General features: G+C 51.1%; 1 protein-coding gene and 1 long non-coding RNA gene across 2 annotated transcripts in view; one reads left to right on the top strand and one right to left on the bottom strand.

Annotated features, from left to right (window-relative positions):
* Positions 1 to 622: 622 nt before the first annotated feature.
* LOC115830975 lies at positions 623 to 3,899 on the top strand. The gene is made up of 3 exons (XR_004026520.1): positions 623 to 971; positions 1,639 to 1,690; positions 3,546 to 3,899. It is a non-coding gene; the product is annotated as an uncharacterized LOC115830975 (long non-coding RNA).
* Positions 3,900 to 11,513: 7,614 nt separating this feature from the next.
* LOC100581110 (putative uncharacterized protein FLJ45825) overlaps positions 11,514 to 20,824 on the bottom strand; it is a 30,446-nt gene continuing 21,135 nt past the window's right edge. The window contains 4 exon segments of the mRNA XM_003276929.3: positions 11,514 to 11,610; positions 11,612 to 11,854; positions 12,426 to 12,450; positions 13,040 to 13,109. Of these exon segments, the coding sequence (XP_003276977.2) occupies positions 11,514 to 11,610; positions 11,612 to 11,854; positions 12,426 to 12,450; positions 13,040 to 13,109 (435 nt within the window).

Raw genomic sequence — 20,824 nt, 5'->3', positions numbered from 1 at the left:
TTTTTAGTAGAGATAGCGTTTCACCATGTTGGCCAGGCTGGTCTTGAACCCCTGACCTCAAGTGACCCACCCACCTCAGCCTCCCAAAGCGCTGGGATTACAGCCGCGAGCCCCCGCGCCCGGCCCAGCTGTGGCTTTTAAGGACACCAGAGAAACACTCATGGAGCCAAAGGTGGCAAATCACCGAATTAGAATTACCCTAACCAGCTGCAAAGACAAATCCCTGGAGGTGTGTGCTGACTTGATCAGAGGCACCAAGGAAAGGACTCTCAAAAGTGACAGGACCAGTTCTGATGCCTCCCAGGACTTTGAGAATCACCCTAAGAAAAACTTGTGGTGGGCCGGGTGCGGTGACTCACGCCTGTAATCTTAGCACTTTGGAGGCCGAGGCGGGTGGGTCACTTGAGCCCAGCCTGGCCAACGTGGTGAAACGCCGCCTCTAGAAAAATATACAAAAATTAGCCAGGCATGGTGGCGCACACCTGTAGTCCCAGCTACTCGGGAGGCTGAGGTGGGAGAATCACTTGAACCCAGGAGGTGGAGGTTGCAGTGAGCCGAGATTATGCCACTGCACTCCGGCCTGGGTGACAGAGCAAGACCTTGTCTCAAAACAAAAAAACAAAACAACAACAACAAAAACTTGTGGTGAAGGTTCTAAGACGCAGGATGTCTTCCAGATAAGAACCCACGAGTGACTCATTGACTTGCACCGTCCTCCGAGGTTATCAGCTCATTACTTCCATTAGTAATGTGCCCAGGAGTGAAGGCTGAAGTCACCATAGCAGATGCTTAGGTCAACTATTTTAATAAATTGATTACTAGTTGTTAAAATATATATATATATATATATATAGCAGCCACCTCCTAGTGCTGTTGTTAGGGTTAAACAATCCTATGGACAAGGTTTCAAACAGCCCCAGGCACAGGCTATGGGCTCAATGGTCTCCAGCTGCTGGAGTCCCTGCAACACAGTGGGTGCGGGGGAGAGGTCAGGGTGTCCGGGAAAGGGATTGACTCAAGGCCTCCATGCCTCACCCCGGGGAGGAGGAGGGACCTGGTGTGTAACTAACTGGTCATGGGGGGAGAAGGGCCATGGGTGGTGAGGGGGAAGGGTGGAGGGTACCCAGAGGAACAGCCAAAGTCAGGACTGTCCTCTGGTGAGAAGGAAATGAAAGTTCGAGCTGAGGCTGTCCTGCCTGGCTCCTGCTATTCCTCTTTTCATTCTTCCTTCCCTTTCTACCCCAGTCCTGAGGGAGAGACAGACATGGAGAGATCCGTTGTCAGGCTTCACCCTGCTCCCTGGGCAGGCCTCAGGCCACCAACCATTCTTTTAGGGCCTCCAGCCCTCTAGACAGGCTGGCGCAGGACTCCACTGGGACAGGGTGGTCACTGCTGTAGAAGGCAGGGCCGTGTCCCCCTCAGACAGGGGCTCCCTGAGTCAGGGCTGTGTCCCCCTCAGACTAGGGCTCCCTGAGTCAAAGCTGTGGCCCCCTCAAACTGGGGCTCCCTGAGGACGGGGCTGAGTCTCCTCCCTGGGAGTCACCTCATTTATCTCCGGAACAAGACTGACCTCATGGGTGTTCTAGGGAGGGAACGGATGTCGCGTTTACTCAAAAATTCCTTTCTTCTTGCCAATAGGTGTGCCACAGGATAGAGCATTAAAGGGCCTGGTAGAAACTGGAAAGACCAGGTAAGGGCCATGGAGTCCATGCTTGGTGGTGGGGGCTGATGGAGGTTATGCTGGGGACATACTCTCTTCCCTGGTCCTGCCCCTGGCCCCAGCCAGCAGCTTTCTCAAGCTTGCACCAGTTTCAGGGGACAGGAAGGAGTGTGGATGGCTCCTCAATGCCCAGCCTTCTTAGGAGCCCCAGAGGGAAGCCCCCGTGGTGTAGGGGTCTGAAAGACCATCTCCACACAGAAAACACAGGGGTTTACTGAGCTTCAGGGGCTGCCCACTTCGTGTCTGTTGAATAAATAATTGCAAACTCTCAGGCCAGTTCCTCCCTTAGCCTAGATCACTCACCTCTGCCAGCCTCTGTCTTCCCAAATCCTGCAGGGCCAGCCCGTGTTCCCCAGTCAGCCCAGCCGCACATTGCGTCAACCTCTCTGTCCCCTCATTGCACTCAAGCCCGGCCTCCACTCAAGCCCTCAACCTTGTCACTCATTCAGGAATGCCCAGGCTCCACCACCAGAGACCCTGGTTTAATTGGCTGGTGGTGGGGCAGCAGGGCATTGATTCCTTTTCATTCCCCAGGTCATGCTAACACGCATGCTAGCAAAGCTGGGAGTCCAAGCTGCAGGCTCCCCAGAGGAAGGGGAGCTACCTTTTATCTCTAAATCCTAGTGTCTAGCACCGTGCCTGGCTCATAGTAGGTGCTCAATAAATGTTTGTTAATCAATGATTGCCTAACACATGGGCCATCCCCTTCCTGGAGGTGCCTGAAGGTACCCAGGACTGGAGTCATTCTTCCTCTCCAGGAGGCAAGGCAGTGATTAAGAGCTTCTCTCTGTTGCCAGACAGAACTGGGTTCAAATTCTGCCACTTCCTCAACCTTGGGCAAGTTAAACCTCAGTTTCGTCATCCACCAATGGGGCTGATAACATCCCCTCCCTCAGAGAGTTGTTTTGAGGATGGAGAACACTTCTGTGAAGGCTTAGCTCAGGCAGCCTGTGTTAACCTGGGTCCTGGCAGGAAATAGATGGGTCATTCGAACTGCTCAGGAGTTTACCAAAGGGGTTGTTTGCATAGGTGTGGGCTGGGTTGAGGAAAGCAACAAGGAACAGTGCAGAACGCCTGGGCCGACCATGCTGGGGAGCCGGCCATCCATAGGAAGGATAGAGAGGAAAGGGGAGGGAGTGGTCAAAGGAACCCAGAGACAAAACTATGCTGTAAGCCAGGCGCGGTGGCTCACGCCTGTAATCCCAGCACTTTGGGAGGCCGAGGCAGGTGGATCACTTGAGTTTAGGAGCTCAAGACCAGCCTGGCCAAGCTGGTGAAGCCCTGTTGCTACTGAAAGTACAAAAATCAGCTGAGCATGGTGGCAGGCACCTGTAACCCCAGCTACTCGGGAGGCTGAGGTGGGAGAATCACTTGAACCTGGGAGGTGGAGGTTGCAGTGAGTCGAGATCATGTCACTGCACTTTAGCCTGGGTGACACAGTGAGACTGTCTCAAAAAAAAAAAAAAACTATGCTATAGGCAAGGGGCCATGACAGGTGCCATGGACATTGAGGAGGCAGCCACTGCCATCCCAAAATATCTACCCCAACCTCACTCACCTTCCTCCCTCCAGTCTCCCATCATTGGGTAACCTTCTCCCACCCAGAGAAGGTCCCAGGATGCAATCCACAGAGTCAGCCTCCCGGAGCACAGTGCAGGGCAGAAGAGGGGGAAAGAGTGGATTTAGAGGAGCAAACAGGAGGTCTCCAGCACTGACATCGGCCAGGGCTGATTAAATAGTATTGCTATTATTACTGTTCATTTGGCCCGTGAACCCTCTTGTGATGACTGACCTTGATATTTAACTGCATTGTATGCACACACAGGGTCTCCTTGGCATAGCAGATGGCCTAGGGGCAGGACCAGGTCCTCACAGCAGGTGCGGCAGGTGCCCCATGCATACTGGAGGAAGAAAGGACTACGTCTTTACACCACAGCACACTTCCATGTTCAGCCACAGGCATTCACGCTTTTGACAAGCCATCAAATGGCTTTTCTATAGCAAGCTTCATTAAAATGGAAGCACATTGCTCTAGTATGCAGATGGGGCCACTTTATTACTTTTTAATTTGTTTACAGAAAGCCCATGTTTGGTGTACACCATCTTTGCAAATAGTAACAAATGGGCATGTTTGCTGCCTCCAAAGCTGTGTTGTCCCTGGATAAATGGACCAAAACCATGTTGGAGCACTGTGCTTGGTTACTCTTAACAGAATCTGACATGTTCTTCAAAATGTGCAGAAGGCTGGAGGGAAGGGGGCCACGGTGTGTGTGGCATGTGGCTTTGGATGACTCTAGTCCCTCTCTGGGCCCTCTTTTTCAATCTACACAGTAAGTGTCCAGGCCCAAATGGAGCCTTTGCAGCTCTCCTATTCCACGACTTCAAGATTTCTCTACCTTTACCATCTTGGAAGCTACAAACCTTCCTGAACCGCCCGCCTCCCAACTCCCAAAGGAAGCCCTCTTCACTCAAATGAGATAAAACTTACAAATTACCAAATTCATTTTGAAAATGAGTCAAATTGAATGAAGAATACTTAATGGAGCATAACTATTCAAATGGCAGTTAAACACTCATACAATCGACCCCCAAAGCACCAGTATTCTCAAACTGATCAGGACCCTCCAATTCCAGTTTCATTCATTATTAGCTGTGCAATGTTGCTTAACCTCTCTGTGCCTCAGTTTCCTCACTGGTAAAGTGGGAATAATAATGATACCCTCCACCTGGGTTGTTGGGGGTATTTGATTTCTTTTTGTGGTCTATTTTGAGGCAGAGTCTTTTCCCCGTCACCCAGGTTGGAGTGCAGTGGTGCAATCACGGCTCACTGCAGCCTCAAACTCTTGGGCTCAAGGGATCCTCCCACCTCAGCTTCCCAAGTAGCTGGGACTACAGGTGCGCACCACCACTTCTAACTAAATTTTTTAAAGTTTTTTTAGAGATTGGGTCTCACTAAGTTGTCCAGGCTGGTCTCAAACTCGGCCTCAAGAGATCTTCCTGCCTCCATCTCCCAAAGTGCTGGGATTACAGGCATGAGGCACTGCACCTGGCCAGGATTCGATTCTTCTAACCATTCAGAACAGGATGTGGCATCAGCAAGTAGTAACTTAATTACTGTCATTGTCCTTATGCATGGTAGCAGTAGTACTTCTATTAAAGAGGAAGGACTTGAGACTATTTCTGTTACATAAAGTGGCCCATTCACCAGAATCTGTCCTGTTCTGACCACACCCAAGGAAGGATGCTTGCCCTTCAAGTCACTTTCTATCACACTCCCCTGGTTTCTTTTTTTCAAGGCACTCATCATCATGAAAAAAAAAAAATCCTTTTTATGTATCTTCCTATTTGTTGTCAGTCTCTCTCCCTCTCGGCATGAGCTCCACGAGGACAGGGACCTTGTGTCATTCATGGCTATCTCCCCAGTGCCTAGAACAGCATTTGGCAGTTTTTCCATAAATATTTGCCAAACGAATGAACGTCTACATCCACAAAGTGTGTGGTGTTGTGCAGACATGAGCTCTGGGAACTAAGATGCTTGTTACAAGGCCATTGGTCAAAGTCGGGCCCATGGGGAAGCCACAATACACACAGGCACACCCAACCTCTGAAGTCTGAATTCATGGGACTATCCATTAACTGGATCTTTGTTTTAACTTTTAAGATAAAATAAGATCAGAAAAGAATGCAAGGAACAAAACAATATCCTAATCCTTTATCTCCTGGGCCTCCCCTCCAGGGGCCTGGGATAAGGTGACATCTTGTCCTGAAAAAGGGTTCCCAGGGTGCAGAGGCTCTGTGGTGAGGAGGATATGCCATTTTGGGTGACCAGCATGTTACAGTTTAAAAAGTTATATTGGAGCCGTCATCTCACCTGAGATCTCCTTGTGAGGATGGAAAGCCCCCACACCCTCTAGGTGTTACTGCCCCCATTTTACAGATGTGGAAGCCAGGGGAAGAGGCAGAACTGACTCGCCCTTCTGACAGCCTACCCACAGCGCCTGCCGATAATACCTTATGGCCTCCTCAGAAAGGGATATCAATAACACCGCTAAGGCACGGGACAGGATTTGTGCATTTCAAATCAATGTTCAACTATAGGAGAACGAAACAAAAAGGAGTGGGCTATTCTCAGTTAACCAGTGTATACTATTAGCTAGGAACACACGCACACACACACGCCGCCCCCAACATTCTGGCTGGAGGTATACCTTAAAGGTCATCCCACTGGGTGCCCTCAGAATTTCAGAAAGTATATGTGTCTAACTGATCACTCTAGCAAAGATGCAGGAGCCAACATGATGAAATAAAGAGGCCGCTTCTCCTGAGAAGGATTCAAAGGCATTCTATTATTATCATTGACAGTAATAACACTCAACACTTAATAAGCTTGCACTAACTATGCACCAGGTACTGTTTTAACCCCTTCAGACCACAGCAACCTGGTGTTGTATTCTTTTCCCCACTTTTCCCCGCTGTTTTTGTTGTTGTTGTTGAGATGGAGTCTCTGTCACACAGGCTGGTGTGCAGTGGTGCAATCTCAGCTCCTTGCAACCTCCACCTCCTGGGCTTAAGCAATTCTCCTGCCTCAGCTTCCCGTAGCTGGCACTACAGTACTTTTAGTAGAGACGGGGTTTCACTATGTTGGCCAAGCTGGTCTCGAACTGACTTCAGGTGATCCACCCGTCTCAGCCTCCCAAAGTGCTGGGATTACAGGCGTAAACAGCCACGCCCAGCCATTTTTCTCACTTTATAGATGAGGACATGGAGGCACAGAGAAGTGAAGGGATACCCTCAAGATAACAAAGTTGGTAGGTGGCAGAGCCAGGATTCAAATCCAGGCAGACAGGCTCCTGGGCTCACACTCTTCATTCTTACAGCCTGTTGTCTCTCCAAGGGAAAAATCTTAGGAAATTTTTTAAAAAGTTAAAATATACGGTATGGTATGGTTTGGCTCTGTGTCCCCACCCAAATCTCATGTTGAAATGTGATCCCAAGTGTTGGAGGTGGGGCCTGATGGGAGGTGACTGGAACATGGGGGTGGTTTCTAGTGGTTTAGCACCATCCCCCTAGTGCTGGCTCATGAGATCTGGTTGTTTAAAAGTGTGTGGCACCTCTCCCTTTGCCCTTTCTCTCCTGCCGCCATGTAAAGAGGTGCTTGCTTCCCATCCACCTTCCTGAGGCCTCCCAGCCATGCTTCCTGTACAGCCCACAGAACTGTGAGTCAATGAAACCTCTTCTCTTTATCAACTACCTGGTGTCAGGTAGTTCTTTATAGCAATGTGAAAACAGACTAATACATAGTAATATTGGTAAGAATCCATCTTATTGCTAAAATTTTAAATCACAAAGATAATTATTAGTAGTGAAAGCTCATGACTGTCCTGTTGGCTGTAAAACCTTCCATGTAATAGCATTATCGGCGAGTGAGGCTACAGAAGATGGCCCAACATTTTGGCTGGTGGACATGATAGAGCGTTTGGGCCACGGTTATAAAACATGTGTCCCAGAGTGATTACTCCTGGGTCTCAGAAATGGCGCACTCATCTCACCCCTGCTCTCCTTTTACATATAAACTGTGTGAAGCCCAGAAAGGTTAGGTGACTCACCAGAGGTCACACAGCAAGTTATGGGAGAACCTAACCACTCAATTCAATGAATGCTTAACGTTATATCTGCCATTTGATTGAGCTATGTTCTTTGCATTAGAAGCCAGAGAGAAGCCCAATGCCAGATCAGGATGGGCCAAGTTAGCCAGCAAAGGGCTAGAACCAGTTCCTTCCAGGGCTCCAGTCAGCCCAGGCTATTTTCTGCCTAAGTGCAGCTGCTGCTGTGGGGTAGTCACTTAAGGGTTTTAGCCCTTGGCTGTCCTCAGGAGAGGAAAAAGGAAAGACCAGAGCCTACTGATCCTTTTGTGTGAGGGCCAATGAATACCTCACACCTTTCAGAAATTTCCAAATAACCCTCTGCCTTCCAGTAATTCTAGGAGAATGGAAATTGACTCCCACCTGCCTCTCCTACCACCATTCAAGCTAATGGCTCTGGGAGAGGCCAGGGACCACTTCTCTGTGTGCCTGCAGCCTCCTCCTCCTCCTCCTCCTCACAGGCCCGGGATATTGATCATCTCCATCAGTGATGTCACAGGACTGGGTGGGGAGGAGGCCACTGCCCTGCAGGGGAACCTGAAGACAGAGATCTCCAGCCATGCAGCCGGGAAGTGGGGAGAGCAGAGGAAGGGGGCCCAGGAGCCCCTCCAAGGGTCTGTGCTGGAGGCTTTCCAGTGAGGCGACAGCAGCTTATTACAGCTAATTTCCTTCCCCTTTCTAGAACCAAAAATCCACAGGGTTTTCCCTGCATATTTGTGTATCTGGCACTCTCAGCTCACCTCCCCTTGGGGACCATAAGAGATGCAGAGGAAAGAAACAACATGGCCTTCCATAATTTCAAAGTCAGTTCCAGAGTTAATAATAAATTAAGAGCTGGGGGTGGGGTGGAGGCCTAGATGTGGCGAGCCCACTCTTGCAGCATAGACCAGCCCCACTGGGAACATCTTCTGGAAGTCAGGAGAAAAAGTAGGTGCCCTGGGGACCGAAGACGCTGAGGTGGCGAAAGCTTCCCCCTGGACCTCAGGTTTCTGTGGTACCCACTCCAGGATGGATGGGGATGGAGGTGGAAAGAACTGGAAAGTATTCTCTCCCACTTCTCTCCGGAGCAGGCACCAGCCCCATCGGAGCACCCAGTAGTCCCACAGTCTCTGAGGAGGGGGAGCATAGCTGTTTCAGAGAGAACAGGAAGACTTCTCTCCCTGGAAGATGACTAAACCCACTCACCTCTGAGGAGGTTTCCAGACCAGCAGCCATGCCAGTGGGAAATCCAACAGTCCCAAATGCCTGTGTGATTTTGTTATTCGTTCCTTAGGTCCTAGGAAGACTATCTCCCAGACTAGAAGCTCCCGGGAGACCAGGGCCTCTGACATCTGACTGGAAGCTCAATCAGTTCTTGTCAGAGCTAGAGCGTGAGGGAACTGGGAAGCAGCAGGGAGGATACTAGGCAGGTTTTGCCCCAAGAAGGTGGAGCTGGGGGTGAACAAGATCACTGCCCTGAAACATCTGAAGGGTGGTCCTGTAGGCATGGAGTTCATACCTAGGCCAACAAGAAGAGCTAGGATGAATGAGAGATGACACAAGGGACTCGACTTGGGATCCAGAAAAGGGTGAACTTTTGGGAGAGACTCAGCGAGAGGCAGTGAGCCTCCCACTGCAGGGGGAGCTTCTGGGGAGGGGCCCGGAGCACAAGGTGGCGGTCGGACCAGTGGTTGTTAAGATCCTTACCAAGCCCAAGAGTCAGTCCAGATAGATGTTCCAGTCTCTTCCACCTCTACACCTAGAGCTCCCCCTCCTGACCACACAGAGAGGGACCAGAGGCAAATGTGCAGGAGGACACAGGGACCCAATCCCAGCCAGGGAGGCCACCAAACAATCAGGCAAAGAGCCACAGGCAGAGGATGGACACAGCGGTGGCTGGTGTGGCGCTCTGTCCCCCTCTTCCCCACCCCATGGCCTAGAGGACAGTCCCCGTGTCTGCCAGCCGAAAAGGCTAATAAATAGGAAAATCTTTCTTCCCTGCTGATGGAGAGAGTGTTCTGTCCTCTCCATCGCAGCGGGGTGAGGCCTCAGCTCATCCTGAGTGCTACAGGGGACCCACTCACTCTTCACAAGGAAAATGGGGCAGCGCAGAGCCGGGGAGTGACTTGCCGCAGCCACACAGCTCACACGGCTGCTAAGAGGAAGGGGCGAGGCAGAATCCAAGACACCTACCCTACTGCCAGCCAGTATTCTTTCTCCTGCCCTTGCCTGCCCCTGTAGCACCATCTGCTCCTGCAGCAATTGAGATTCCTTTTAAAACATATGTTCATCTCAGGCAGGTCCCAAAGTGGATGGAGAAATGATATATATGTTCTTTGCTGGCCCAGGAAGAGCTGGCAGAATGAGCTCTTGACATTTCTGGGATACCAGAAGCATTCCTGGGATGCATGGTCTCCATGCTTCCTCCCCACCACCATATTCTCTCCCCAGCATTGGGGAAGAATGGATTTGTCATTCTTCTCCCTGTGCCCATCTGCTTCCTTCCAGGAGCCCCTCCACACGTCGAAGGCCAGGCCAGCTCCTCCAGCTCCTGATGAGCTGTTTGCAAGAAATTTGGAGGCCAGACCCCTGTGCACACTGCTGAGGAGCCCAGGGCAGTTCAGGACTGAACACAGCCAAACGCGTTCAGCAGGGACCATGACCTCTCCCCGCCTGTGAGTAACAGGAACTAGTTCTGGAACTAATCCACACTTGAACCCAGACCCCTGAAGTCCACCCTCCTTCACCAACCAAAGCAGACAGCTCCGTCCCACAGACTCGGCCTCCACTACCCAGACACTGTCTGAGGCTGGAGACTGGACGCAGTGACCTCTGGGGATCCCTTGCCTGAGGTTTCTGGTTCCATCAATCCCAGGCAGCTGGAGAAGGAGAGCGGATTTCCCTCCAGGACTCCCGCGGATACCGACCTGAGCACATCCGCTAAAGTCCTCGCAGCAGCGCGTTCACAGGCTCCAGAGCCGGGCCTGCGGGTCCTGTCCCCTCCCCCACCCCGCCCCTCCTCTCAGACCCAGGGCAATTTCCCTACAAGTGTGCTCACGCTGGGCCCTCTGAGCCACGGCGCCAATTGACTGGATTTCAATCAGAAATCCATCTCCCTTAAGGACCGCTTTGGATAAAAGCAGAAGTAACCTGCAATCTAGATGCTGATGCCAGGCCATAATGGGGGAGCCGGAGAGAAGCCGGGCCCAACTCCGGCCCCAGCCCCTAGCCACGGCGAAATCAGGCCTCAGCTTCCAGGGCCCGAGGAAAAGAGGGTAGCCTGAGTTCCCTCCATCCCCGCCACCAGCCGCCACAGGCTAAATCCTGGAGCCTGCCGGTGGGGTTAGCCGGCTGCTAGCCGTTTTAACAGTTGGCCAGGGGCCGGGCACCAGCCTTGCACCCCTGGGCGGGCCCTCTGTGTGGTTCCCAGCGCGCGCGCAACAAGGGCCCTTACAGGCCGGCTAAGGAGGGTCTGGGTGTCCTTAAGAGCCAGGAGGAGCTGCGGGCTCGGCACTTGTTCCCGCCTACCAACCCCCAACCTCATCGCCAGCTGCCGCTTCCGCCACTGGGTCCTCTCCGGGCTATATTGCGGTCAGGAAGGGGCCACTCCGAGAGAGCGGGGCTGCTCCAATGACCCCCCGCCCCAACCCCGCCTCCAGACCCCGCACGCGGGCGAAGGCGGGGCTGTAGGGACAGTAGGGACCCCGCGGAGCGCTGTCGCCTCTGGTGCGCAGCACGGACAGCCTCCCTGGTAAATAATGCACGCCTCCCGGGCCAGGCTGCAGCAGGTAGTGTATCAAAGTAATATCGCGCTGCGAATTGCAGTGTAATCGCCGTAATTTAGGGCCCCGTGGGTGAGCCCGTTTCGGAAGGGCTGTGCGCCCGGACGGGCAAGGTGACTGGAGCGTCTGCGCCGGCTTTGACCTCTGGATTTCCTCCAAGCTAAGTGAGCCCATAAAAAATGGAGAAGCCCAGGCTGTCTCCCAGCAAATGGGGTGTGGGCAGAGAGATTGTATTATCTATCCAGACCCAGCGAGATGGATGCACCTGCCAGGAGAAAAGCGATGTCACTGCGCGCACAACCCGGCAGGCTGGGTATACGCGTGCGGCGCCCATCCTCTCCCAGGTGGCCGAGAAGGCCGGGCGATGTGTCGGCTGCGCCCTGCCAGGAGCTAGATGTTTTCATTAGGACTTGGGCGGCCCCTGCCGCCGTAAGCTGGCGGATCCGTGCCTCCCACCGGCTGCTCAGCAACCACCTTCCAGGGTCCCTGCTCCGTGGCCGCTCCTCCTCCCTCCTCTTGTGCTGGGAAGTTGGGGTATTAATATTCCTGCCCAGGGCCTCCTGGGGGGCCTGCTGCCTGCCTCCCCTCCCCCAGCTCTACCAGGGAAAGTCACTCTGGGGTGGAAAGATGATAGCAGGAAATGTGTTTGCAGGCTCCCTTCTAACTTCTTGATGGGAGCCAGCTGGAAGGGCAAAAGCTGTGTTGTCCCTCTGTGCTCTGCTCCTGGTGACCTAGAAGGCGATAATCATGAGCCTCTCTCAGGAAAGACAAAGAAATGGAAAAACTTACTAGGGGCTGCAGGCCCGTCACATTGCATTAGCAGAGAGCCTTGTGTCTGCGGCCCCACCTGGGTGCCAGGCAGGGTGTTCCGTGTATCTTTAGAAGCCCCCCGCCCCCACCCCATGCCTAATTTCCCGGACCCAGGAGTTACTGGTTCCTCCTCACTCATCTCTAAATCGTTTTACGTCTCTCATTGAAGAGCTGGGGCAGACACCCAGCCTTCCTAGTCTGAGAATCTGCTGATATTCCCCAGCCCTGTTCCACACCCCCCTCCAGCTTTTCTTTCTGCCTGGATGGTGGGCTCTGAGCTAGTAGGGACCTTGGAAACCAGCAGTTCTGGTTAAACCACAGTGCATCCTTCCCGCAGAACATTCTGCAGCAAGAATGAGGGAGATTTATGTGTATGGGGACATGGAAAGATGTCCAGGATATATTGTTAAACAGAAAAGGCCAGTTGCAGAATAGCATGTAAAGTACAGTCTCATTTGTGTTACATTTTAAATAAAGGCTATATATACTCACATGCTTGCATATGCATAGAAAATGTCTGGAAAGATAAAAAGAGACTGTTAGCAATGGGTCCCACAGGATAAGGAGAAGCAGAAAGGGACTTTAACCTCTCATCTTACATTATGTACTGCTAAATTTTTTTAACAATTGTATTACTTTCATAATTTAAACATAAATCTGCCCCCCCCAAAAAAACAAAAACAAACAAAAAAAACCCAGCAATCTCTCAGCCCAACCCCTTATGAAATTGAGGCCAGATAAGGAAAAGGACTTTCCCAAGTTGCACAGCACTTACAGCTTGGCCTCAGCACTGGTCCTGCCCTCTCCTCACCCCAGACACGCAGCTCTGCCAGCCAGACCCACCAGACCCAGGAGGGAATCATGGAGCACCCCCTTCCCAGAGCAGGAAGGGCCCTTGACTGGGGTGTGACCTTACTTGAGAGAGCAGTCAGATAAAGGCAGGGGATCCCAAGAATTAGAGATGGGTTTGGAACCTGGCTGGATGGCCTGCACTTGTCCGTGACCTTATCCAGCCACTGCCCGCCCAGTCTTCTGACACAGCTGGCTTCTCTTGGTCCAGGCTTGGCCAGGGTAGGGACTGAAGGGTCATGCCTAGGGTGACCTACCATCTTGATTTGTCCAGGACTGAGAGGTTTCCCGTGACGTGGGACTTTCATTGCTAAAACTAGGCAGTCCCTAGAAAACGGGAACAAGTCGGTCACCTTTGTCTTGCCAGACATGTCCGCGGCAACCTGCTAAGAGTCTGGCAAGGACTCCTCTTGGTAACTCAAGGGCAAAGATTCTAGAAGATTATCTCTGGATGAAGACAGCCAGCCCCTGCTCTGATTTTTCTGAAAAATATGAAGCTGCAAGAGTTAATTTACATTTTGTCAGTTGTGCTTTCTCCTTGCATTCGTCCACACACACACACACACACACACACCGCTCCTAGTCTCCCTTAGTCTACTGAAAGGCATGTCCACCGGGGCCCAGCAATACCACACAGAGCCCACTGAGTCTCTTTGAGCAACATAATCCTCAAGAAATTCTAGAGCCTATAATTACACATGGGATGCAGCGCAATTTCTCATCTCTCCCTCCCCACCCCAGGAGACGAAAAGGAAATTTCACACCCTAGTGAACCCAGCTCATCTTTTCCTCTTTGATGCCAGCCTGGGGTTAAAAAGCAGGGACAAACGACACACGCCTCCTCTGGGGCCTGATTCCTTGGCTGATTATGAGATTCAAAGCATGCATCTTAAAGATCATAATCTGATTGTGCTATGCCCGCCTTCCTGGCCGATTAATGGCCTCCTGGCTTCCGCACTGCAGCACCCAGTGCTCTGCAGAAAGCCACCTCCCACACCCCAGCCCCACCTGAGTCTGGCAACCCAGAGGAGAAAAGGCTAAGGCTAAGCAGTGGGCGTGTCAAGGAAGGAACAGAGATCTAAGTTCAAGTCCCAGTCGTGTCGCTAGCTAGCTGTGTGACTTTAGAGAAATTGCTTGCCCTCTCTGGTCTTTGATTTCCTCACCATGAAATGAAGGTATTGACCTACATGATCTCTAAGGCCCTTTAGACCCAATAAACCAGACTTCCCTGGTTAAAATCTCAACTCCTCCTTCTAGGTGGGTAAACTTGGGCAAGTTTCTCCACTTTTCTATGTCTCTGTCTTCATCCACCTCATTGTGTTGTGGTAAGAATTAAGTGAGTTAACATTTTTAAAGTGCTTAAAACAGTGCCTGGCACATGCCAAAGCACTTGTGGTAGGGATATTGGTGCTCCGTCTTATACCCCTGGCACTCACTAGTCCCATGCCTGGCTCTTGGACCCCAAGCACCTGTGGTTCTCTGCCCTGCCTGATAGGTTTATTTGATTCCCACACCCCCACCCCATCACTCCAGTGTCCTTGCCCTGAGCTCCATGCAGGCTGAAAGTGCAAGGAGTGGAAATGGCTCAGAGCAGCCCTCAACCTGATGACTGTAGGGAGTTGGCATATAAATACCCTAGTGGTCCCTCTGAGATAGCTCTGAGGCTTGTTCTGCACAGCCTTGCAGAGGTTCAGCAGGATTGAGCCCTGTACCCAGCAGGCTAACTGCTCATTCACACACCTCTTATTGTCTTCCCTCCTGCCCCTGGCTTCCCCACCCAGTGCTCCTCCGCATCACTCCCCAATAAACGGCTTGCACCCAAATCCTTCCCTCAGTTATTACTCTGTGCTAACGCACTTCACAAATGTACCTTTGTTCTTTTTCTTCTTTTTTTTTTTTTTTTTTTTTTTGAGACAGCATCTCACTTTGTCACCCAGGCTGGAGAGCAGTGATGCGATCATAGCTCACCATAGCCTTCAATTCCTGGACTCGAGAGATCCTTCCACCTCAGCCTCTCTAGTAGCTAGAACTAAAGACATGAGCCACCACGTTCTGCTAATTTTTTAATTTTTTGTAGAGGTGGGGTGTTGCTATGTTGCCCAGATTGGTCTCAAACTCCTGGCCTCAAGTAATCCTCCTGCCTCGGCCTCCAAAGTGCTGGGATTACAGGGATGAGCCACTGTGCCTAGCCTACCTTCGCTCTTCACAACCACCTGAGAAGTGAGTGTGATTGTGCCCATGTTACAGACGTGGAAACTGAGGCCAATGGAGGCTAAATGCCTTGCCCAAGACCACACGGCAGGTGAGTGGCCCAGCTGGGATTTGAAGCCATGTCCGTCTGACGCCACAGACTCTACATCTCCATCCGTCTCCCTCTTTTCCCTCTGAGGGGCTGGATCCTGCTTCAGAGATGGAAAGCTCATTCCTTCAGAGGCACAGCAGCAGCTCCTTTGCTCCAGGCAGAGAGCAGAGGCACAGGGCTGGGGCCATCTGTGATATTTTCTCATTTTCCAGTCACACTCATAGAACCCTTGGGTGGCACGGTCCCAGGCAGAGCAATCAGGCACTTGGTACCACAGCCCCATTTACGTGCAAACGTGGAAATCCTTGAGGGAAAGTGGCCTCCCAAAGTGCCAGGGTTGGACCAAGCTGCTGCCTGCCCCAAAGGGTTGCAGTACTTCCTGGTCCCCAGCTGAGCCCCCCTCTCAGCCCCTGCAAGTGTGTGCTGATGGCAAGAGCAACAGGCCATATGCCTGAGACTTGGGGAGCCAAGCCTCACATCATCCCTTCAGCGTAGAGAGCTCACTTCAGACCTGGCCTTATTACAGTTCCTGGCTTTATACATATCAATAGCTTTTATACACACATGGTTCCAAATCCACAAAAGCCTTCCTCTTTTCCTGTGCCCCAGCTTCCCTCTCTGAAGACAACAGCCGCTGTCACTGATCTGCTATGAGTCCTTCTAGAGATAGTCTATGCACAGACAGGCACATAAATGCAGTCATTCCAGACACATTCTTCTTTCTCTCTAGAACAAAATGTGTTGGAGATCTTTCTGTGTGAGTACAGAAAGAACTTCCTAATTCCTTTTTTAAAGCTATATAGTATTCCAGTGTATTTATGTCCCATAATTGATTTAACTAGTTCTCAGTGAATGGAAATTTGAGTTATTTCCAATCATTTACCAATACAAATCTTGTACTTAAGTTATTTTACACACTTGGAAATATAACTATAGGGAAAATGCTAGAGATAGAATTACTGGGACAAGAGGAATGCACATTTGTAATTTTAAAAGATACGACAAACGGACCTCCAAAGGTGCTGAATCATTTACACTCCCACCAGTTATGTGCTGTGCTGAGACCCAACTGCATGCAGACATGGGTGTGCATTATCGACTTTAGTCTCACTACATTCCTGGGGGGGTGGCACCATTATCCTTATTTGATGAGAAAATTAAGAGAGTTCAATTTTGCCCAGGAAGACCCAATAAACCTTTTATGATTTCATGACATGCTAGGGTCTGTGCTTTACATTTATTATCTTATTTAACCTTCACAGTAGCACTGTGAGGTGGGTACTTTCACCATCACCGCTTATTTTACAGGTTAGCCTAGTGTTGGAGCTCAGAGAGGTTAAGTAGCTTTCTGAGCATCACACAGCCAGCGGTAAGTGGCAGAGCCAAATGTGAGCCTGGGCTCTCCCTGCTCCCACCAGGAGTCTATCACTGGCTTCCTACTTCCTGCCTTATGTGTGCCTCAAGCTCCTCTAGTTTGGGGGTTGGGGGTTGCACAAAGCAGAGTCCCCTGGAGGCATTAGACAGAGAATCAAGGAGTCCGCGATTGCTAGAAGGTAAGAGCTGGAAAGGATCATGAAAGGGGCAGGGAGGGTGGGGCTGGAAATACGAGGGGTGGTTGCCTCGATGTTTGGGAGAGCTGGGGTTGCTGGGATGCTAAATTGTTGTACCCTGCGTGGGATATTCCTTCCCCCAACATGTCCACAGTGCCCCCTATTGAGAAATTCCGCATTTCCTTTTGCAGATGCAGAAATAAAGGGAGGATCCTCTTGGAAAAGGCACAGGAGTCCTGCATTGGAGACAAAGCCAGGACGAGAAATCGCTCCGCCCACTCCAGGACCAGCGCTCTGAACTCTGCATGGGGCTGCCTCCTGCACAACTTGAAACAAAGAGAACCAGACCAAGCAGGCTTAGTGTGTGTTGGCAGGGGAGGAGGGGCTCACTTACCAAGCACCTGCTGTATACACATAACCATTTGAGTTCCATGATAACTCTATCGTTTTACGGGAGAGGAGATTGGCACTAAGTCCCCCAGCTGAAGGAAGGTGTTGGAAGGCAGATTTTGGGAGGCCTGAAACGCAAGCAAAGGGCTTTATATTGACTACAGTGAGCTAACGGGGCTGATTCCGGGTTCTTGAACCAGGACATAACTTACGTGACTTGATCAAATTCGTGTTTTCAGACACTCATTCTGGTGGCAATGCTTTGTACATGCCATTCCCCCTGCTTGGAATGCCTTTCCCAGACTTGTATGCCCCAAGAACTGCAACTCAAAGCTTTCTGTGAAGCATCCCCTGAACTCTGATCCCCCCAAAAGCAGGGGCTGCGTTCTAGCTTTTCATCCCCAAGCTCTGGTCTAGTGTCAGGCACATCGTGGGAGCTTAATAAATGTTTATGGGTCCAGGCACGGTGGCTCACGCCTGTAATCGCAGCACTTCGGGAGGCCGAGGTGGACGGATCATGAGGTCAAGAGATCAAGGCCATCCTGGCTAACACGGTGAAACCCCGTCTCTACTAAAAATTCAAAAAATTAGGCAGGCGTGGCAGTGGGCGCCTGTAGTCCCAGCTACTCAGGAGGCTGAGGCAGGAGAATGGCGTGAACCTGGGAGGCGGAGCTTGCAGTGAGCCGAGATCACACCACTGCACTCCAGCCTGGGCTACAGAGTGAGACTCTGTCTCAATAAATAAATAAATATATAAATAAATGTTTATGGGATGAAGGAATGGAGTGATGAAGGCCTGACTGAGATGGCGGCAGCAGGAAGGAAAAGGAAATGTGAAGACAAGTTGAAGGAAGACGGACAAGGCCCCTTGACTGGTTAGATGTGATGATAACAGCTTGTACCTTTATAGCAACTGCCGTATACCAGTTTTCATAAGGCAAGTGCTATTAGCACCCGCATTTGACAACCAAGACTCAGAGAGAGTACACAGCTAGTCAGTGCTTGAGATCACATAGCTCGCAGGCAGTAGAGCCAAGCTTTGAACCCAGGCAGTCTAGCCCGGGATTCATGCTCTTAACCTCTGGTCTGTTTTGTACAACTTACAAGGACAAACAGGTGAGTAAAGTCAAAACTATCCATCCTGGAAAACTGGATAATGATGCTCAGAGTTCTGGGTCTTCTGATCTCTAATCTGTTGCACTGTCTGCCAGGTGACCCCCCTCTCATTCATTACCTCCTTAAAGGCTCAGCCCAACACCCACCAGGATCCGAGCTCAGTCTCCACAGAATGTACTGCCTGGACAGAGACCCAGTGTGCAGACGCGGGGGCTGGGGAACATGTGGGAGCGCGGGCAGGAATCTGGGTCCCACCCCTCAGGCTTTTGGCCTGCCCCAGCAGGCTCCAGGCAGGAAGCCAGTCCAGCCTGCCATGCCCGCTCTCTGCTGCGCCTCCTCCTTCACCCAAGTCACACTCCACATGCTCAGGTTCCTTTGTGATGGGTGTTTTGATTAATTTCATTCTAATTAATTCAGTAATCTCAAGCTGTTTGCAAGATCTTGCACCAAGCGCTGCTCTGTGATGGATCTGCAGAAGGGGCTACAGACAAACACCCGATTCGTGTTGTTTCTCCATTGGCACTATATATATCTTACGGCTGGGAGAGAGTGGGCTGGGGGAGAGCAGCAGGACACCACCTGCCTGCCGGCTTTTCACTGTCATTCCCCAAATGCCCTCCATTTGCCTGCAGCCAGGGCGTGGGGTCTATGGTTGGGGCACAGGGACCCCGAAGGCTTTCCTATAGGCAGGCATGCTGGGTGGCAGGGCTTTGAGCCCTACTCTGCCTCTTCCTCTTTGTGGAGCCTCGGGTGATTTGCTTAACCAGCTTCAGCACCCTCACCTAGAAAACGGAGATGAGCCGGGCGCGGTGGCTCACGCCTGTAATCCCAGCACTTTGGGAGGCCGAGGTGGGTAGATCACAAGGTCAGGAGTTTGAGACCAGCCTGGCCAAGATGGTGAAACCCTATCTCTACTAAAAATACAAAAATTAGCCGGGCATGGTGGCAGGTGCCTGTAATCCCAGCTATTTGGGAGGCTGAGTCAGGAGAATCACTTGAACCCGGGAGGCGGAGGTTGCGGTGAGCTGACATTATGCCACTGCACTCCAGCCTGGGCAACAGAGCGAGACTCCATCTCAAAGCAAACAAAAAAAAAAGGAAACGGAGATGAAACGCCTACCCTGGCCACCTCAGAGCCAGCTGGAGTATGGGGACAGGCTTGGGAAACTGAAAAGACCTTAGGGTACTGCTGATGTCTTTATCGGAGAAGCCGTAGAGGGTGATGGGGAAGACTCAAATCAGATTTCCTGGGTTGGAATCCTGCCTCAACCTCTTACTAGTGGGGAGCTTGGCAGAGGCTGCTTCACCTCTCTGTGCCTCAGTTCCCATGCCTGTAAAATGAGGGTGAAAACAGCACCCATCTCAGAGGGTTCTTCTAAGATTAAATGAATATGAGCAAAGCTTTTAGAACAGTGCTTGGCATGGAGTCAAGCACTATACAGGATAACTATTATCATGGTTATCTCGGTTGTCTTCATCACTTCAAAATCTTCCCAGTGCATTGTAAATGCCTTCTCTGATTAACCAGAATGCACCTTGCACTCCAGTCTCAAAGCACTCATCCTTCCCTCATTTCTCTGAACGTGTGAGTCTTGGCCCATAACTGGTTTCCTGTCCAGTTGGCCAATATCTCTCACCCCAGGTCCATAACTCCCACCATGGTAGGATTAAGGGGGCTTGGTCCATGAGTGTTCCGGTAGGCCTGTCCAAAGGGGACTCGGAGGCAACAAGACGATTAGAAGGGAGCTCATCTTAAAGCTGAGTCTGCTAAGTATACACAATGATTTTACTTAAAATCCAAATACAAGAAGGTTTTCAAAAATTGAGGCAATGTCAGTTGTGTATATGAAGGGTTATTTTTCTTTTCTATGGAAGCACATTGGGAGGGACATACGGAAATGGGGGACATCCCTCCCAGTACACTTTTGGCACCTGTACTCATGCCATGAAGAGGAAAACAACTGACCCAACCAACAGGGCAATGGAACAGGGTGGGAGGTGATGCTTTAGATGGGTCATCAGGGAAGGCCTCTCTGAGGAGGTGTCAAGCCCTGAGAAAAGGGAGAAAAGCCCATTGTGTGACAATACGAGTAAAGAGCACTCCAGGAAGAGGGTACAGTGTGCAAAGGCTTGAGGCGGGAATGAGCTTGGGGGTATTTGGGAGACAAAGAACAGCAGCTGAGGGGAACAACAGGATAAATTAGAGTGAGGAGGCCACAAGGTCCAGGCCAATGGCCATCAGCCATAATAAGGAGCTGGATTTCATTCTAGAGATGCTGGGAGACTTTGGAGAGTTTTAAGCCAGAAAGTGACCTGATTTCATTTATGTTTTTAAAAGACCACATTGGCTGCCGCTCTAGCATTCATCCATCCATCCTTCCACCTGCTTATTAACAAGATTTCCTGCATACCTACTGTGTGCCAGGCACTTGCAGTTTAGAGTTGAGTAGGATATTGCCCTCCCTCATGGATCTCAGCATGGATGAGAAAACGAACTTCTGGTGCTTTCAGAAGCAGGGGTTGAGTGCCTGGCAGAGCTGTGTGCAGGGTGTGCACTGCGGAGGAAGGACTGGGGCCCTGGGATTGGGGACAGGAAGAGCTATTGAGAACAGTGGTTCTCCAAAGTGAGTGGCATCAGAATTTCCTGAAGGGCTTGTTAAAAATAGATTGCTGGCCGGGCGCGG

The sequence above is a fragment of the Nomascus leucogenys genome, chromosome 17 (assembly GCF_006542625.1).
Source record: "Nomascus leucogenys isolate Asia chromosome 17, Asia_NLE_v1, whole genome shotgun sequence".
Lineage (NCBI taxonomy): Eukaryota > Metazoa > Chordata > Mammalia > Primates > Hylobatidae > Nomascus > Nomascus leucogenys.
Note: the sequence above shows the minus strand (reverse complement) of the source record. Positions and strands in the feature narration are given on the sequence as shown.